This window comes from Seriola aureovittata, chromosome 15 (assembly GCF_021018895.1).
Source record: "Seriola aureovittata isolate HTS-2021-v1 ecotype China chromosome 15, ASM2101889v1, whole genome shotgun sequence".
NCBI lineage: Eukaryota > Metazoa > Chordata > Actinopteri > Carangiformes > Carangidae > Seriola > Seriola aureovittata.
This window is the reverse complement of record NC_079378.1, coordinates 12742508-12762497: the sequence shown is the minus strand read 5'-3', so window position 1 is coordinate 12762497 and position 19990 is coordinate 12742508. Positions and strand designations below refer to the sequence as shown.

Below are 19990 nucleotides of genomic sequence, written 5' to 3'. Positions count from 1 at the left end.
GTCGGCAAGAGTGCACAGCATCTACTAGATTTGTTCAGGCAAACATTTGGAGACATCGAGTTAACTTCCTTAGCAGCACACTGTTTTATTTTTGAGGGAAAGTAAAAACATCTTTCATTTGAGGATTTCTTCATAAACACAATGGCTGGTTTGTGGCTTTTACATACAACACAGTGTGATCTGACCCAAAAAAAAAAAAAAAAAAAACCATTAAAGAAAATGTGTCTTATATTTAAAGACATATTTTATTTAACTTATTGTGATGGTTTAAACACAATGAAAGTGAAAACAGCATCACATTTTGGTATTTATGGTTTGTTGGTATAAAAATCACTGGAAAAATCACGTGACGGACAGAAGTAACTAAAGGGGGAAAAATAAAAACAAAACCATACACTAAACTTAGGTTACTGACGTTAACATTATTAAAAATATAGACTAAAATATTCTTCAACCAATCTGATGAAAAAGTAGAGATGACAGGAGACTGTTAACAAATGGAAACTCCTCCAGCAAGCCTCGGTTTCTCCTCTACAACACTTTGTACCGGCCTTTGCTCGTTGGCTGGTAGGAATTTTGCTAGAGAGAGAGAGAAAAAAGAAAAAGAAAGGGCAATGAGCAACATATTTTATTATTGATATTTGCTGAATAACAAACCTGTCTAGTTATATTTTTCCTGCTCTGAAATCTAATGCCAGTAATAATATGAAACAGGCTCCAATTTAGCCTGATGTCAACATGATATCCAATACTGGTTATTGACTTCAAGAAGCAGAGGATACTTACCAATCTGATGAGCTCTTCCTTGATTAATCGTGTAATCTCTGTTTTGGCTTTCTGCACAGCCAGTTCGTTAGCACCTGGGAAAACAAAAAAACATTAATACACAGTATATGCAGTTCTATTAAACACAAGTAAAAAGGAAACATCAGATTCCAGGGATAGATGAAGTTGGGAGTTGAATGGTGTAATGTGGAAAAATTCCCAATAGAATTAGCACTGAGACATTATTTCCCCGACACATACTCTCAATAGCCAGGTAGATCTTGCGTTCTCCCTCCTTAGGCTCTTTGCCTGGAGGGAAATAGGTTCCTCTGATGGTGATAGCGGCTTCAGAGTATTCACCGATCCTCTGCAGAGCTTCTTTAGATGTCACCTTCCACCTGGCCGTCTGAGGAAGAACAGAATAAAGAACATTTTTATATTACTTTTATTAGATACTGTTCTTTCTCCATTTGAGTTTCCGTCAAAGGAGAAAACAGCAGGATGATAGTAATTGCTCTGAATTAAAAAACCATGTGAAAATATTTTGGAATTTTTGAGCTGCTTGATTCTAAAATCAGCCAGCAATAAAAACACAGCACAGTGTCCTGCTGACCTGAGGGAAGTCATTGATCTCCAGTTCCTCTTCATATCTCTTGACGGTCTCTGCCTGTTCAGCTGCCTGCCGCTCCTCCTCCAGCTTCTCCACAGGGGTGTAGTTCAGCTTGGCATTGATCTTCTCCGCCAGCTGCTCAGCGATGGTCTTGGCTGACACAGAGGGAGTCATGATGGTGCCGCCCCGCAGGATGGCGTTTGTGGCCTGCTGCATCACGTCCTGTAAAGTGAACAGAAAAGCCAGTTTGACCTTGTTTGGGAATTTGGGAGGAAACAAATCTTGACAGAACACACAATACATATAATACATATAATATACATATCATACCAAAGAAAAGAGACATTAGGTGTACAGCTTCTGGAATAAATAAGAACTGATGGTCTCTTTTTATATTTATGGTCATCTTGACCAACAACCTGAGGGCAGTGACCACAGATGGGACAATAATCAGTGTAACAATATATATTGTGATTAAAAATATAGTCACGGCACAACACACAGATTAATAGGAGTGAATATGTTTTGAAGAGCACATCATTCAGATTTTATTCCAAAATGAAAAGAACACACCCAAGCAGGTGGCTAACCATTGTAATGTCACAATCTACATTATATGCTTGTGTCACACCGACAACAGGTCTGGCAGACACCTGCACTTGTATATCTCTTTGACGTACCTGAGCCTCAGCGCCCAGGTTCTTCTGAGCGTTGATCTTGAGCGCCAGCCTCTTGGCCATCTCCAGTTTCTGGATGTTTCCAGCAGATGTGGGTCCGAGGCCTGGCAGCCCTCCAGAGGCAGCTGCCGTGGTGGCGACCGCCCCTGCAGGACCGGTGGCTGCACCGGGAGCAGACAGATCCTTCACCCTCTTCTTGGAGTTGAACATGCTCTCGATTTGCTCCTCGATCTGAAGACAGTTAAACGTAGGGGATATGATTGAGATGGGTCGGACTGGTGTTGATTAATTAGTAAAGATTATGTAATTGTGACTGGGAATACGACACACTTAAGTTACCAAAAAGTAAATACATCAACAATATGATGCTGAGAGACAGTTGAGTTGTCCATTTAATGAAAATTCATGAACAATGAAATTTAAAAAGGTTACTCACATCTAGGGCTCCATCCTCGTCATCAGAGTCCTGCAGTCCGAGAGCAGCTTTCTGCAGCTTCTTTCTCTCATTGGCCAGGGCGTGTTCTGTCTCGTCGAACTTGAAGCCTTTTCCTGAGAAGCCGCTGCTGCTCTTAATGGTCTTACCCTCCTGCGTGGATGAAGAAGGGTAGAAAACACAGGCAGAAAAATAGGGGGGAAAAAAAGCTTCAATATCAAGGTGATAATGTAGAATTAACACTCACATGGATCACTTTTAAAAGCAGTACAAGAATATCTTCCCTCACACATTTCTTGATCACCTCTTGGTCCTACTTGCTAATTGTGTCACCTCAAATTCCCAGTGACTGAACCCAATTAACTATGTATCTTAGCAAGTCTTCTTAATACAAATCAAGTGTTAAATGAATGAAGAGTTAAATATAAAAACAATGAGCCAGTACTAGGTAGATGTAAAGAAAGTGTTGTGGAAATTCGTCCAACAGTGTTTGAAATACAACAAACTAAGATGATAATAGTTTTCCAGCATTATGATACATAAATTCTGGGTAATGAAATCCATTACAATCAGAAATTCAAACAATTATCACCACCTTCCTCTACATTCAGCCTAGTGTAGCTTTAAGACTGTATGTTGCTTTGAGGCACACACACTCTTATCTGATTCCTCTTTCCCCTCATCTTACCGCTTTCTGTTGGTCTTTGAAGGAGGCCCAAAGCTGCTCCAGCTCTGGTGGGACAGGAGAACCTGAGAGCTCTAAGGCTTTGATGATGTCACCAGCATAGCGAACCTGATCCTCTGTGATGAAGGTGTAGGCGTATCCCTGGAAGAAGGAACAAGATGTAGAGAAAAGCAGATGTGAAGAGGATTTATTTATTTATTTTACCTTAAAAAGGCTTCAAAATCATTTTGATGGCACACTGACTTGTAATAGTGAGAATCTGCGCCCCAAATGCCTGGTCTTACAAAAGTTAACTTGGGCTGAGCGGGTATGATCTCCTGCAAGAAGCGTGTAATGCTTTACGGCCCTATGTCATTCACCACTGACTGGGTTTACAGCTAGCTATAAGAAGAAGCTAGTTTGGTAATCTCAGTACGGACATCATGGCAGAGGCGAAGAGATTACCTACTATCATCTACATTTTAGCACACAGCTGCTATGGGTTCAGATGTTTTCGGTCAATCAGATGAGCTGAATGCTGACTTGACATGAGTGGACAGCATGATTGCTGGTTTGTACCGAGATGAAGATTTTGTGTTCGTTGCTTGAGTGATTGATGGGCTTGGTTTTCTGCAATTGAGCTGCTAGCTTCTAGAGGTGCTCTGCTTCCACCTTCCTCTAATTACCACTTGTGGCGTGAAGATCAATGTTGCTGTTGTCAAAACCTGGTGCCTGGATTACAGTGTAACTTAACCTCCAACAGTCCATTTGGAGAGCCGGGTGTGTTATGCTAGTAGCTTTATCAAAGCTCCCTCTGGAGCGACAAAACAGAAGTACTCCTCAAGACCTGTAAACAGATGTTGACATGGAAAATTGAACTGCCCTTTAAGTGACTGACCTTGTTGCCTGCTCGGCCTGTGCGTCCAGCCCTGTGGACGTAGTCCTCGTAGTGGTTGGGACAGCTGTAGTTGACAACCAGGATCAGCTGCTTGACATCCAGGCCTCTGGCTGCCACAGAGGTGGCCACCATCAGACGACAAGCTCCATTCTTGAAGTCATTGATGATGCTGTCTCTGTCGTACTGGTCAATTCCTAAGAGGAGCACAGGAAATCAATATATGAAAGACCAAATTACTAGACATATCCATGGCTGAAAGCAATAAACAGATGAAGATGTACTTCAAAATAGTTTCTTTCACCTTCATCTATCTACAGAGTTATGGTTAGGCAAAAATCAGAGCCTTAAGCTCTTTGTACACAGCCTGTTCAAAGCGGGAATGTTGTGCATTTATTCCTCCTTACTGTTTGACATAAAAGGCACAAACACAAAATGGGGTTCAATTGTTACACTACATTGTTGTTCCGCCTTTAAGCCAGCAGTGGAGGTTGTCACAGAGATGGATCGATGTCGGTGTAAAAGGGAGAGGCGGAATAGTGGGACAGATGCCGCACTTTGGTGTTACATGCCACGTCTGATTCCTGAATGCCAGCATGCTATCTAAAATCATTTACTGGGCTTGTTTGTTTTAGAGTAAACAAGCATAGCTGTTATAATGAAGGGTCTTCTTATTAGAAACACAGCAGGAGCTCTGTTTAAAAAGGGATTCAAAATATCCAAATATCCAATATCCATCACCTAGCTGTAACCAGTGCCTTACCTCCATGCAGCGACATGCACGGGTACGAGGCTTTCATCAGGTCTTTTAACAGTCCGTCTGCATGCTCCTGTTTGTCCACAAAGATGATGACCGAACCCTTCTCCTGGTAGTGACCCAGAATCTCCAGCAGCTTCAGGAACTTCTTGTCCTCATCAATCACCAGCTACACAAACAAATACAAAAAAAAAATAAAAATTAGGAAGTCAGTGAGAGGTGAGGCATGTGACGGGCAAAAAAAGAACAATCCAACAATAGCTCAAGTAGTATACTGGTAAGCTAGAACGAAAATGAACTAAACGCTGTCTTTTAAATAGAACCTTTCCGATGAGAGAGAGATAAAATGTAGATGATTTACCACGTGTTGTTCCACATCAGAGCAGACGACACTGCGGCCTCCCACCTGGACCTCAATAGGCTTAGCTAGGATCCTACGAGCCAGCGCCTCCATGGCTCTGGGGAAGGTGGCTGAAAACATGACTGTCTGACGGTCTGGACGCACGTTGTCCACGATACGCATCACCTGGTAGAGGAATAAAACGACGCATAGAGGTTGATTTATTTTATCTATGCAATGAGCTTATTGTTGTTTTATCTTATGTTTGTCTTACTTTAAACCATAAAATCCAAGGTAACAGAAGAAACTAGCATTGCTGTAAACAATATAATTTCAGTATCAAAAATGATTTTTTCCAGGCTTTAATTTCCTAAAATGTGCTGGTTTACAGTATTTTTGCAATTACACATCCATTTGCTACTAACTGTTAAGTTAGTAACTGTTCTTCACAGCAATAAACACATTTCAAACAGTTTCTGCTTCCTATCTTTCTGTGGCCACCACACGTGCAAAGTTGACAACTGCAAATATGTGTGACACCAACCTGCGGCTCGAAGCCCATGTCAAACATCCTGTCTGCTTCATCCAACACCACATATGTAACTCTGCGCAGGTTGGTGACTCGACCTATACACCAAAGGATACGAGCATGGAGATGAACAGTTAACTTTCAGAAAACTCAGCCCTGCCTTTTTCACAACACATGAACCTGATCTACCAAAACAGAAAACCTTTTGCAGGATACAACTACTTGACATTACTTGACAACAAAACAAGGCATCCTAACTTCAGCACATTCTTCAGTGGTCTAGTTTCAAGTGACCAGGGTTTCATTTTATTTTAGCATATATTTGCATTTAAAAATATTATTTTTTTGCTTGTCTCTGGTCTTGCGTACCATCTCAGGGACATGAGGGACCTGTAAAAGTCAGAAAACAGCCTCAAGATACAATACAAGAGATGGAGCCCCATCAAGCATTATCTGACCAAGCGCCTTTTCACCTACAAGGGAAACATATTACAGATTACCTCGCATGTGTGGAAACCACAAAAATCCCCTTCTACTCGAATAACTGCTCAAAAAAGATTTACATAATGCACAATTATATTGTCAGCAAATATAAGTTACTTCCTTTTAAAAACAATTCTAGCATTCATTCACATTTTTTATGTAAATGCTCAGTGCTGCACAGGGCTCTACAATGATAGTTGTTCTCAGATGAACTCCAAATTAAAAATAAGTAGGGAGACGGATGAGGTTTTATGGATGCATGAAAGTCTCTCTCTGTGCTTTGAATATCAAAGCTGCACATGTGCCTTTCGTCTCCTCTTAAGAGTCTAAATTTATCTATGAGAGAACATGTGCTAAAACAACAACACCGTAGAACCCTGGTTGAGCATTCAGACTTATATATATATATATATATATATAATATAATAAATTACAGATCATGACCAACCTACAGTATATCAACAATACAGTTATCAAACATCATGATCATCTCTGGCTTGAAGACTGAGGAACCATGGAGGCAGCACCAGGTCCACCTACCTGTACTTTGCCCTGATCTTCAGGAAACACATCACTGTCTTGTGGATATGATCCCAAAGGTGGTCAAATAATGTCAACAGTTTAGTAAGTGGAACTGACTTGATTCATAATGTACTTCATCATATCGTTACATTTATTCCATGCAAGGTAAATAACAAAAAGTTCACAAATCATCAAAGGTGCTTAGTCGCGTTTACATCTCATCTAAATAAAGAAGCGAGAGGGTCAAGGTGTTAGAACTCACCGCTGTTGGCCCCCAACATGTCAATCATTCTTCCTGGTGTGCACACAATGATCTCGGCTCCTCTCTTCAGCTCAGCAATCTGCAACCCAACAACCGACGTCATTAACGTAATGTTCAAATAGTATATGTCTTCACAAATGACAGGTGTTGTGTTGCATAACTTGTATTTACATTTTTGTCATCCCAGGAGAAAAGGCAAAACAATGCACTGCGCAGTGTTTGTTTACAAAAACTAGCGTATGTGCTGTCTGCTCTGAACACTTCATTACTCGTTCTATTGTGGGACCATCACTGTGCAGGAAGTCTACACTTAAAATGCAGCCACTCTGTTTAAATGGTGGACTGTGAATACAGTACACTAGGAAACAGTACACTGGGAAACAGTATTAAGGAGCATGTTCATTAATAACCTGGTTTTGGATGTTCTCACCATTTACATACTGTAACAGAGCGTAGACATACACTCAGTGGCCACTTCATTAGGTACACCTATACAATCTAAAGCAATCCAAAGCAACATCTCAACCATAAAGTCTATTTTTATAATATCTATAATGTTCAGTGTTGTGACTGTCATTGAGGTGTTAATTAAATTATGTTTTAGCATTGAGACTGCATATAAAGCTTCTAATATTCAGGCCACATCATGTATGTAAATATGAGGTAATCCACAACACCGCCACTGACTATGACCTCAGTCTTGAATGTATAAATGAAATATATACTGAATTGCAATAGGGTGTACCTAATAAAGCGGCCACTGAGTGTATTTTCCCTCTAAAGCCAGGGCTAGAGATGAACCAAATAATAATTGTAGTGATTTTAAAAGAATTAGACTTAATGGCAGGAGAGAAAAAAACAACATATTTCCCCCGAGAGAATTACTGTGGAGTTACTCTTCACAGTTAATCAGAACATAAATGGAACAAAAGAAAAAAAAAATAAATAATAGCGGTAGCTCATTTATCCTGTACAAATGTAGAGCACCATAACAACCTCACTGTGTATTATTGTGCAATATTTACCTCTACATTGCTGCCATATGTTAGATGGACTTTAATTCAAAAGCATTAAAGCTCTTTTGAAATAAAATGAACAGGCAACATTAGTGTGTGTCTTTACCTGTTCGCTGATACCCGTGCCTCCATAAACACACACCACCCTGAGGCCCAGAGGTTTAGAGAACTTCTTACACTCCTTGGTGATCTGCAGAGCCAACTCTCTGGTTGGAGTCATGATTACAGCTGCAATAGAGGGAAAAAAAAGGGATGAGAAATTAAAATTGGTTTTCCATCGTTTACTAATTTGAGCAGTCGCATTTTCATGATATTTATAAAATTGCATGCAATGCATTTGCCAAGAACATTAAGGCAAAACAGACTTTAATTATTCTTAGGGTGGCTTTTAAAGAAGACAGCCAGGGGTTGTTACAGACAAGGTTATTATCCCAAACTGAGATTTAATATTTTGGTCTTCCTTTGACCTATATTTGGGTCATGAACCAAATCTTTGAAAAGCACAAAAAGCACAGGATCAGGACATCACAACTCCACTTCCCACACACCAAGCTCTTACTCTCCATCTTAAACCAATTTTCAGTTTTTCCTATTTTCTGTTTCAACATAAATACAAGTAGGAAACATTTTTGTAAATGGTTGATAGCTAAAGAAAGCATAAAATGATCTACTGCTTACAGATGGGTCCCTCAGACTCCTCCAAGGGCCTCTGGTCCATGATGTGTCGGAACATGGGCAACAGGAAGGCTATGGTTTTCCCGCTGCCGGTCTTAGCGATGCCAATCAGGTCTCGGCCTGACATGATCGCAGGGATTGCCTGGGCCTGGATGGGGGTGGGCTTCTCGTAGCTGTGCCTGGGCACATTTAGGAGAAATTAACAGAGGTATGACATGTTGGCATCTGGTCACAAAGAACCAAGTGTCATGTACAATTTGAGTATGATTTTCAGCTGACCTAGAAAAGGGAAAATGCTATTAATTTTTATATGTATTTCAAAGGGCAGATTTAATGGAATATGAGTGGTTCTACTTTTTAATGTTAATGTTTTTATGTTTTTTGTCATGACATGTACACACCGGGTAAATACTTCTGTGTGTTTTACCAAAGACATGTTTTAGTACTGCTGCATTACCTGCAACCTCATGTCTGGCTGAATATGAATTGAGGGAGCTACTCATTTTACACAAATCTATCCTTAGGCCATTTACACACATGATGGCATCTTAACTATGTTTTCATGAAACTGATCAGCATCTAAGTTGCCTAGTCCATCACGGACGCAGTCACCATCAGTCAGACTCACTTCTTCAAAGCGTTGAGGATCTTCATTGACACCCCACACTGCACCCAGGTCTTGATGGGCTTGGGGCAGCCCTTTCCTTTAACAATGATGCCTTCCAGGTCCAACCTGTATGCGTTCACTTCTGTATAGATTAAAACAACAGACATTCAGAGAGATGTTAAATATGTTGCAAGGGATTAGGAAAAAGACAGACTGAACACAGCAGCAATCAAAGTCTCTCAAATAATATACATGTGCTCAAAAACATACAGTATTTGCTACTTTAATTGCTGGAAACAACTGCATTTTGTACCTTCAGTTCACACCAATGTAAAGATAACTGGTTTGTGTTCATTTTCAGTAGAGTCACACTTCAGAGCACAGCATTGTTCAATAAGGCTACAGTAGTAGGAGTCATATAAAGACAAGGTGGCTTCTGCTCCTAATAATTAAATACTATAACCTCAAAACAGATTACCTCTGTTTATTCCAAACAAAGTTCAGTCCAGGGCGAACAAAAACAGTGGTAGCACAAGACCTAAATTTCATAAATGTAGTAACTCACAATATGAATAAATAACAATTATATTCTGAGGGTGAGCTAACTGAGCTACCTGGTACCAATACTGAACATGATACTTTATACAATTAACATGTTTCCTATTTAAAAACATGTGCCAAACAGCTCAGAACATCAATGTTAAAGACAGAACTTTGCCAAAACCAAATGTACACTAAAGTCATTAAAGATTTCAATAAATAAAAGACAATAAATCAATATCAGCCTGATTAACTGATAGGTATATCATTGTAAACCTTGACAGCAGAAGCTTGTATATGGGTACATACAGCTAAAATTACATATGTACAACACTGATGTTAAATGCAGTTTTCATATTAAAAATCTCTGTGGTGGGAGAAGAGCCAATCAAAACAGAAATCACCATCTATTCCCAGTTTTCTGTTTACCGACCTTCTGTAGTCATCTTGGCCAGCTCAGGCACTTCCACATAGAAGTTTTTGCGGTACGACTCATACTGGATCTTCCCGTGGTCAACAGGCTCCAGGATTTTCCTCTGTTTGGTTTGGAAGCCTGTCAGAGCCGTCTGCAGATCCACCTCCTCCTCCTCTGACGAGTACTGTCAATCACAGCAGGAGGAACTTTAACAGACTGTCAAGATTGTAGCCTGATTTATGTGAATTCTTACTAGTAATTAGAACTTGTATTTCATCCATGATACACCGGGAAAATTTTGTAATTGTTTCATGAGCACATAACTTAAGTGTAGGAAAAGCTGCAGACGAAAGGTTAAGGACCTGAACATGTGACATCCTTCACAAACAAAATATAAACACGGGAAAAACTCACCTCCATGGCATCCTGGTCATTCTCCATCAGCTCACCCTTCTTCTTGTGAGTGTGAGGTCCTTTCTTGGTTTTAACAACTGTCACCACTTTGGTTACCGTCATTGCTCCTTTCTGTAGAGGATAATTTGAATGGACAGTTTTAGAATAATGTTTCATAACCCTGATGACATTAAACATCACAAGACTTGTCTCCAGGCTAAAGTGATGCAGGATTTTCACCTCACACTCACCTTATCGTTTCCTTTCATTGCTCCCATGTTGAACTTCTTCACCTCCTGTTTCACCTCCTCCATGTAGGCGTCCAGAGGATCCACGTCGTCCTCCTCAGCCTGCTGCTCCATGGGAGTCTCCTTCTCCTTCTCACCCTCCTCTTTTTTCTCCTCTTTAATCTCTTTGTCTTTCCTCTCCCCCTTCCCCTCTCCATCTTCATCATCGTCTGCCTCCATCAGCGCTGAACCTTCCTCGTCATCGTCTGCAATGGAGAGTCAATTGTAAAGCTCTGCAGTGTTAAAGCTATCGTCTGTGCTGATCAAGTGAAGATGATAAAAATATATCCATCAATTATAATTTAACTTTAATTGATTTAATTACTTCTCAAGCACAAAAACCAAACATTTGCTGGATACAGTTTCACAATGCACTTTATTTACTCATTTACATTTACTCCTGGTAGGTTACACGTTGTTGTTTATTGTGATCGCCTGCTCAGGTTTAAATAGAAGTATTGCAAGTTATTATAACAGTGCTTCCTCACCATCATCATCCTCCAGGCTCCATTTCTTGCCCTGCTTCATCTCCTCCAGCTCTTTCTTGATCTCGCCGATGTTTTCGATGGCCTTCTTCCTCTGCTCTTCCCTCCACTTCTCCACCCGTTCCTTCCTCTTTCTCATCTCCTCCTCCAGTTTGTTTTGGTCAAAGTCTTGCTGCAAAGACACAAAAGAAAGATCAGAAATATTCTCCTTCTACTATGTGGTGCCCTCTCATTTATCATCAAGAACTGAATCTATGGCACTTACATCCTCAACCTTCTCATCCTCTTTTTCCTCTTTAACCTTTTTCTTATCAGATACAGGATCGACATTGTCTTTCTCTTTGCTCCTTGACCTTTGTGGAAAATAACAAAAAAAGATGATTTAGTTTACAAATTACACTTGATGATTTCCTGGGTTTTGGTTACCACAGCTGACAATTATGTCATGAGATTATCTTTTTAAAAGCCTCACTTTTCATCTATTCTTCTGCTCTTGCTGGGGCTGGCAGATCGAGACCTCCGGGCTCTGCTCCTGCTGCCTGACCTCCTTCTGTCTCTGCTTCTGGATCTCCTCCTGTCTCTGCTCCTGGATCGCCTGGACAGCAAAGACATGTGTCATGTCATGCGACATGAAAACACAAAAGACCAGAGGGAAAGGCACCCGTCTTTTCTTAGGAATATTTGGAACATTGCATTTATCTCGAGTGAATTCAAACAAAGTAAAACCATCGATTTTTTAGGCCATATGCATATGTATAAACTGCAGTTCTTTTATTGTGATTCGTCTTGAAGTTAAACTGATCTGTGAATACAACACAGGCCTGACCCACTTTGGGTTTTACCTTTATGATTTAACTGGAATGAACACAGGCCTATTAAAGTACACCTCCTGATGGCTTCTGTGGGCGGTTATGGTATTGTTACGTTAGCAACAACAAGCACATAACCTCTTGAGACTTATTTGGAACTTGTAGAGCAAAACTTTGAAAAACTGTATCAATGATGCCTGTATTGTATAAATTGTGGTGCGAATCACGTGGTCTGAGTTCTCATCAGAGCTGAAGTGGACCAAAACTCATTAAGCTGTAAATACAACTGCAAACGGCAGCAGTTTTTATCTTAAACACTCACACATTGTGCACAATACAATTACGTTAAACACCCACCTGGCCCGTTTTCTGTCTCTGGACCGAGACCTTCGGCGGTCCCGGCTCCGTGACCTTTCCCTCCTGCTTCGGTCTCGGTCTCTATCGTCTTTCTTGGAGCGTTTGTCCGGGGAGCGACTCTTTGATCGGCTACCTGACCGTCCCCGAGACGCCGAGCGCTTCCTGTAGTGTCTGAGGACCAAACAGCAGAACAGTGATGTTAGCTGATAAAGTGTTGATGGAAAACTACATGTACAAAACAACTTATTTAATGCTCATTCCACAGCTGTGTGAGATTAACTGGTGGCTGATGCGATCTTACATCTAAACGCCTCAGCTAACATGCTAATGTTAGCCATCGAATTCAAACAACTAAACTTTAGCGGCAACAGGAGAAACATTGACCTGACAAAATTGCCCTGATAATTCTGACATACCTCGACTCACGGCCCATTGCTATTCCACGAATTTAGGTCTTGTGAAAAGTGAAATGTGTTCACAGATTAAAACGACTGTTGTACGCTGTATGGTTGTTTGTGTCTTTGAACCTGTACGTAAAAAAACTGCGACAGTTCAAGTCACAAACTTGTAGAGTCAACAACGTAGTGCGCCGCCCCGCGGTGGGAGGTCAGTGCGGCCAATCCAAACGTGTACTGGAGCCTGAGTTACACAGGTGGTGTTAAATACTTTCACACAAGCGGTGGCTTATATGTGTAAGTGGCGAGTGCTATCTCAGTCTGTTACACCACAATGAAGCTTAGGCTAATAATCATTCAAAGGCACAAACAAAATAAATGGCCTCAGTATTAAAACTTAAAGCTCAGGTTTAGACCCTGCATCACTTTCATTTTAGATACAAGAAATAGTCCTAACAATTTATTTAGCCAACAGTAATAAGTAATAAGAACGTTTACTTATCATGCAAATAATGTAAAAATTACAGAAAAATCTGTTTTAATTCCTGGGTTTGTGAGGGCCCTGTCCATGTCAGGCATTGGGTGCTTGGGTCTTTGATTCTCTTCCCTGCACACCCACATGTAAGAAGAGACACAGAGACACAAGCCCAGGTCCCTTTTATAGGATTTTGCAGAGGTACTGGTATTTACTTTAGTATTTTTATTTGATAATTATGTACAATATATATTTTTTATATATTACTTTAATATAGTCTGTCAAATATAATAAGTAACTTATACTGTATACTGTAATATAAGGAAACGTAATTTCATTAATTGTATTAATATTTGTCTTATGAGTATTCTAACAAGTTTATATTTGTTTTAAATATTGTATGTAATATTTATTCATATTTCTTATAGTCAGATCATATTTGATAATGAATTAAAATACAGTGAAACCTTTCTTAGTTTTGGGGCGCTGACACACCTCAACTTCTCCACTAGTCATTTTGTAAAGTAGTAATGACCTCAACTCAAGATTTTTTTTAAAGGATGGCCTTGCAAGAAAGCTATGAAGGGGAAGCAGGTTTTCAGTGATGTTTATTACTGTGCACTGTCCCGGTTACATCCAATAACCTATCCAATAAACAAATCAAGAAAGTGAGATTCTAAACAGTATGTCACACAAGTAGTATTTATTTGGTATGAACTGTTCGGTTATTGGATTTTTCTTTTTTAAGCAGAAACTGTTTACATCATGTCAACACTAAATTTGTTCGTTAAGTTCAAATAACTACTGTAAGAGCCATTAAAAACAGTTATCTGTAAACATTATCAAAAACAATCAAGTAGGTCAGACAAGTCGTAAGATAAATCACACCAATTCATTTACATGAAAAAAAGATTCACATTAATAAATTAATTTGGATGAAATTAAAGGTATGCAGCAAAGACATTAACAGCACAGAAGTAGAGAGTATACTATTATAAAGTATGTATGAATGAGCAGGACACGTCACCAGAATTACTCAACACAAATAAGCCTACAAACTCCCACTGCCTCTCGCCGAACTGCGGTGACAGTACTTTCCATTAAAACCCAATACATTGCCATTAACCACACTTTTCATTACGTACATATACTGTATGAAGTTTACTGCGTTTGTCAGCTCATAGACGTGCAAAATAATACACTCCACCTTCAAGGAGTAAATGCCTCTTCTGACTTCACAACTTAAACAAAGGAAGAAAACCTGTTCATAATGTAGGTGGACCCTTTTGAACACTGGAGGACAGATCGCAACAGAAAACAAATTAAAGCACTGCCTATGAAAAGATGTGTCATAACACAAATACATGATTCATATCCACCAATTAAAAGGAGAGTTCAAGTTCTTAAGACACCAAATAAAAATCATCAGGAACTGGACTGCTGCTGATCTATCGAACCAAGTTCAGTTGCTCTGTTTTTCAGTTGATGAAGAATTCAGCAACTCCTGCTTGTGCAAGACGACAATGCCACCAAAAAAAAAAAAAAGTTTTCTAAACTCAAACTATCTTTATCTTTTTACTTTCTAACTTACTCCCTAACGAGGCTGGACGCCCACGTGTGTAACTGTTCCTCATGTTTTGTTACCTCAAAATAACAAGCTTAGAGTTCGATGCCATTGAGACAACTCTGTCATCTGTTCTCAATCCATTCACACTCATTTATTTCATTTATCAAGAGTAGTTTTGTTCCCTCTTGCCCTCTGTTCTACCCTCTAGCTCAGTACACGGTATTAAGAGCAAAATAACGGCTGTTTCTCCTAAAATTAGATCATTAAAGTGTTTAAATGTAGGCTGATTTCAGGGCTGCAGTTGCTTCCTGAACTCATTCTCGACAGAAAGCTTTGAGGTGACCGTGCGGCCGTGCCTTGGCTTGTGAAACTGTAGTTCAGACTTTTCTTGCTAGCTGATGCATGTATGGCAGGAAGGAGGGCTGTATGTGAACAAAGATCTCCGAGATTAATCACAGAATCCACAAAAGACAAAATAATTCAAATTTTTAAATAAGAATCCTGAGAATAAAATCAGAAATCAAATGTTCTAAATCTTGAAACTAATCTCAGAGCACACATTTTCTACTGTTCCTTATCTTCAATTATTTTAAGCTTATTCTTAAAAGAAGCTCTTTGTTGTACCGTCATGGTCACTATTGATGATACAACTGAAAAGCCTCAAGGTTGTCTACAGCGTGAAGCACAGACACTGCAAGTGATCAGCAGGGGTGAAGATATTCTGTATGCGGGGAAAGTAAATCACCTACTTCTGTCAGTTCTTATAATACTCTTTGTTAAACCCTCAACAAAAAAGATCAAGAGCCTCAATCAACCTCTTCACTCTGGGATTTCAGTCGATTCAGGAACTAATTTATGCCAAAATGTTTTAAAATATTTTACTCTGAAAAAGGTCTATCAGCTGTCTGTGAAGTTCAGATTCAGGTTTTGAAGGGCATGAACTGACCCCAGCCCTGTCTAAGCCACTGCAGGGCTGACTAATATGACAGAAAGGCATTTGTAGTGTTGTAAACTAGTTGGGAGATCATCAACTGAACCTCCAAAGTAGATGTGGTTTCACAGCAGGGTCAGGCACCTGGTAATACCAGCCAATACCAACCCTGGTGGTATTGGCTGAGAATATGACACCTTGCCTTTTTTAGAGTTTATTAGGATATGAAGGGGCTCAGGGCTGGGCAATAATTCAATATCATTGTCTATTAGCTTTCAGTGGAATTGCATTATGGTAATACAAACTTGCATTAGTAACAGAATTTTTAAATTAATGAATTTCCCTTGAGGGACTCCAGTGTTTCCCATTTATCAGTTAAAAGGAATCTGTGGCGTCCCAATGTAAGGTCAGGCTGATGATGAACTGTAGGCCTACTGTTGTCCACTCTTCAGTACCACATTTACCATTTTCCTGCTCGATAAATAAATATCACCCAGCATTATAAATGCCTGTACATTCTTCACACATACACACACAAACTTGTTCCTTTTCTGAGCTTCTGTGCTGGGTAAATGTAACTTGGAGATCTGAAACAAACACTGGACACGCTAGTAGCATGTAGTTTAGCCTTAGTGGAAATCCTGAAGCGCTGAAGTGATAAGCACTCGTCCAGCCGACACACCGCACTGATCATAAGACAGCAGGGATTCATTTCCAGACCCTCAACAACAAACCCACATCAGAGGGTGTAAATGAGCATGCTTTGTTGCTAAGTGGAGACAGAGGGAGGGGCCAACAAGAAGGAGGGCTGGGTTACTGAGGTCCTCCTGGTATGTCAGGGAGTCTCTGAGCCAATGAACAGCAGGATCTCGTGCGAGAGGATGAAGGTGAAGAAGTAGACACAGAGGTCAGCGAAGACGTCGCCCATCCTCCTGTAGGTGTCCATGGAGCGGTTGATGACTTCGGCGGGAATGCCGGACAGCAGCAGGGCAGCGGTTAGCACAGTGGTCTGGGTCTTCTTCTCTACCTGGAGAACCAGGAGTATAAAGCAAATCATGCAGGTCACCGGTTTAAATTTCACACCACGACAACGCCAAAGTAAAAGTGATACCCTCTGCATACATGTTAAACAACGCAAAACGGGTCATAAAAATAACTAATGCAAACTCACCTTTGGAAAGTATTTGGACAAGCCCATGTAAGCCAGTTCAAGGGTCAGAAATGGAGCAAATATTGACTAAAATGAAAGGATAAGAGAGTCACATCACTACAGCAACACAATGTTTTTAGTAGTCAGATTCATAATTATTGAGACATCAACAATCGTATGTAATATTACCACATATTTAATTACTTACTCTTACTTTGATAGTGTTAGTTACCCACTGTCACTAAACGTTGTAATTGGATCTATAAAATGTACGTGTATCAATTTAGTCTCTACATGCTCATCAGTTAACACATAAAATGACCAATGGGTCAATATCACAGTTGCCACAGCAACAAGGCAAGCAGACTCACCAGATACTTGCAAACAAAAACCCTGACAAAAACAGCGAGGAGGACGCTGCCGATGAGCCTGAAGACTCTGAAGGGATCAAACTCCTCTGCGTCAGACCCTCCGTCCTGGGGCGGCTTCTCATTGGCCAGCTGACCCCGCAGTTTCATGGCATCGTCAAAACGAGACAGGTACTTCTGGAGGCCTCGGCGCGGGGACCCGCTGAGGTCATCTGATGCCCGCTCCCCCCTTGGTCTCTGCCGAACCCCTGCGATGTCGTCATCCAGAGAGCATCCAGTCAGATCACTGCATTCGGGCAGGGGTGAGCCCCTTCTCTCTGGGGTGGCGCTGTGGGAGCGGCTGCCGAGCCCCGAAACCTCTGGCAGGAAAGGTGACGGTCTCTGGGAAGACGGGCATGAGGACCACGCCTCTGTCCTGTCAAGATCGAGGTGGAAGCGGGGTTCTGCGGGGCGCCGAGAAGCTCCTGCTGAGATAACATCAGTGATGTCACATTTGACTAGTGCTGAAACTTTAAGTCTATTAATTGTTTAACCTATTTATCAAGGAAACAACATATGGTTCCAATCTCTCAAATGTGACACTGTGTTGCTCACCTGTGTGAGTGAACCATGAGAGTGCCAGAGTGTGTATTATCACACTCTAAAGGAAACCTGGATGGACAAGCTATATCCTACACCACTGCTCTCACTCTTGCTGTCAACTGAACTAGGGCTTCAACTAATAATTATTGTCAAACCGATTCATTTTCTGATTATTTTCTTAAATAATCCACAGTTATTTAGTCTAAAAAAATGCTTCTTACTATTTACCCAAGCCCAAATTCACATCTACCAATTGCCCTATAACTCTCATGGAGGACAAAGAAAGGGATTAGGGACCAGGGATTAAATGATTAATTCATTATCAAAACAGCTGAAGATTAAATTTCTGTCAATCAACTTGACAAATCATCAACCAACTGTTTCAGCTTTAGTTGTTCTGGTATGAAGCTCAAGATCTGGGTCGACAGTATGGCTATGGGTTTAAGTATATTTTAGGCACTTAAAGCATTCTCATCCATCACACAGTACCATCAGGGAGGAGTCTGATCGCTCCCAAATTCATTCTGCATTATGACAACAACCTCAAACATACAACCAGAGTCATAAAGAACTATCTTCAACAGAAAAGAAGAACAAGGAGTCCTGCAACAGACGATCTGGCCCCCATAGGGCCCTGATCTCAAGGTCATGGAGTCAGTCTGGGATCACACGAAGAAGCAGAGGAAACCGAGACAGACTAAAACCACGGATGAACGGTAGCAGATTCTCCAAGATGCTTGGAACAACCTACCTGAGAACTCAAAAGCAAAGGGTGGTCACAAAAGGGTGTGTGTGTGTGTGTGTGTGTGTGTGTGTGTGTGTGTGTGTGTGTGTGTGTGTGTGTGTTGCACTTTGCGAGACTAAATTCCTCTTGGGGACAATAAAGTTTAAATAAATTTTAAAAAATTAAAGAAAAATATAAAACCCAGAAATTTGTTAATCTTTAAGTATTTTTGTTTTAAAATGTACATCCATTATCTATTGATGATCAAAATCGTCATCAATCGATCAAATTCTCTATGAAACGGGTAACTGATGAATGAATCGTTTGTCTCAGCTCTACACTAAAACCACAGATGTGCCGTTACACTGGGAGCAGGGAGCTGCTGGTTTTGAATCCCAGGCCGCACAAACCTCTATTAAATACATTTGTACTGAAAATGAATGTGGAATTAATGGTACAGAGTATTGCCTGTGAACAAAGGTAATGTGCTGACTGCAGCTGAAACAGCAGCAGCAGCATGAAGCAGGTGACAGTCACGACAATACGTTTGAGCAGAACCGGCGCTGTGGTGTGAACTCGATCAGCATCGTTGCGTACCGTTATTTTCAGACTCGTTTTTGGCGAATCCCACGATCCTGTTCATCCTATCCTCCGAATTCATGAGCAGTTTTCTCCTCCGGATCTCTGCTCTCCTCTGCGCCGCCGACAGGGAGCCTGTCCTCTCCTCGTTGGCCTCCCCGGACTCCATGTTGAAAGAAATCAAGCGTTGCCTACGACGTCTATTCACGGTGCTATAAAGTAATGATTCAACAGCTCGCCGCGATCGACACAATAGCCTCAGATCACTGAACTACACGGTAAACATGACGGAGTGGACAGCGGGGTGTCTGAAGAGAGGACGCACAGTGATGATCTCAGCGCCGAGCATGACAAAGTGGTTTGAGAGGGTTTTTTCAGCCCTCAGCGCTGACTTACAGGAAAGAGGCCTCACTAAGGGGTGGGACTCTCATATAAAGGATTATGAATAGTCTAACTCTGAATATATTTTCATTACCACAAAATACTTTGCCAAACACGAGGCGTTTCCCGCTGTAAATAACATTGTGTGAATTCACTGCATATATGCACACACCAGCATCAGAGATGCAAATTTTGCAGCAATAAAAGTGTATGTAACATGTGCTGGGTCCATTCTTTTAGTATCAATCTATTGATCCTAGTATTGATCCAAGAGCTTGTATCAGTAGTATTGATACTTTAGGGATTGATCTGCCCAC

At 40.8% G+C, this 19990-nt stretch overlaps 2 protein-coding genes across 3 annotated transcripts; both read right to left on the bottom strand.

Moving 5' to 3' along the window:
* Nucleotides 1-60: 60 nt before the first annotated feature.
* Nucleotides 61-13076, bottom strand: ddx46 (DEAD (Asp-Glu-Ala-Asp) box polypeptide 46). Its single transcript, XM_056398009.1, has 23 exons — nt 12938-13076; nt 12522-12692; nt 11828-11950; nt 11621-11708; nt 11359-11527; nt 10835-11076; nt 10605-10715; nt 10209-10374; nt 9257-9377; nt 8632-8807; nt 8060-8181; nt 6938-7016; nt 5686-5768; nt 5163-5327; nt 4808-4970; nt 4048-4241; nt 3174-3311; nt 2489-2638; nt 2056-2283; nt 1379-1597; nt 1027-1171; nt 787-860; nt 61-579 (listed from the first exon to the last, which is right to left on the bottom strand). Exons 1-23 carry the CDS (start codon nt 12952-12954, stop codon nt 532-534), a joined length of 3192 nt encoding a protein of 1063 aa, XP_056253984.1. The 5' UTR covers nt 12955-13076; the 3' UTR covers nt 61-531.
* Nucleotides 13077-13982: 906 nt separating this feature from the next.
* Nucleotides 13983-19678, bottom strand: camlg (calcium modulating ligand). Of its 2 annotated transcripts, none has more exons than XM_056398226.1 (4): nt 19311-19678; nt 17411-17874; nt 17061-17126; nt 13983-16916 (listed from the first exon to the last, which is right to left on the bottom strand). In XM_056398226.1, exons 1-4 carry the CDS (start codon nt 19459-19461, stop codon nt 16725-16727), a joined length of 873 nt encoding a protein of 290 aa, XP_056254201.1. In that variant the 5' UTR covers nt 19462-19678; the 3' UTR covers nt 13983-16724. The 2 variants fall into 2 exon arrangements, with proteins under 2 accessions (XP_056254201.1, XP_056254202.1); XM_056398227.1 differs by having other exon boundaries at nt 17411-17871; nt 19311-19671.
* Nucleotides 19679-19990: the final 312 nt, after the last annotated feature.

Excerpts from the sequence above, each read along its gene's own strand:
- camlg (XM_056398226.1), bottom strand. The coding sequence starts at position 19,461 with ATGGAGTCCGGGGAGGCCAACGAGGAGAGGACAGGCTCCCTGTCGGCG. Across the intron at positions 17,875-19,310 it reads AAACGAGTCTGAAAATAACG|CAGGAGCTTCTCGGCGCCCC; the intron begins GTACGCAACGAT and ends ATGTTATCTCAG. Across the intron at positions 17,127-17,410 it reads TTTTTGTTTGCAAGTATCTG|TCAATATTTGCTCCATTTCT; the intron begins GTGAGTCTGCTT and ends CTTTCATTTTAG.
- ddx46 (XM_056398009.1), bottom strand. Across the intron at positions 3,312-4,047 it reads CAGGCCGAGCAGGCAACAAG|GGATACGCCTACACCTTCAT; the intron begins GTCAGTCACTTA and ends TCCTTCTTCCAG. Across the intron at positions 2,284-2,488 it reads ACGAGGATGGAGCCCTAGAT|ATCGAGGAGCAAATCGAGAG; the intron begins GTGAGTAACCTT and ends AACTGTCTTCAG.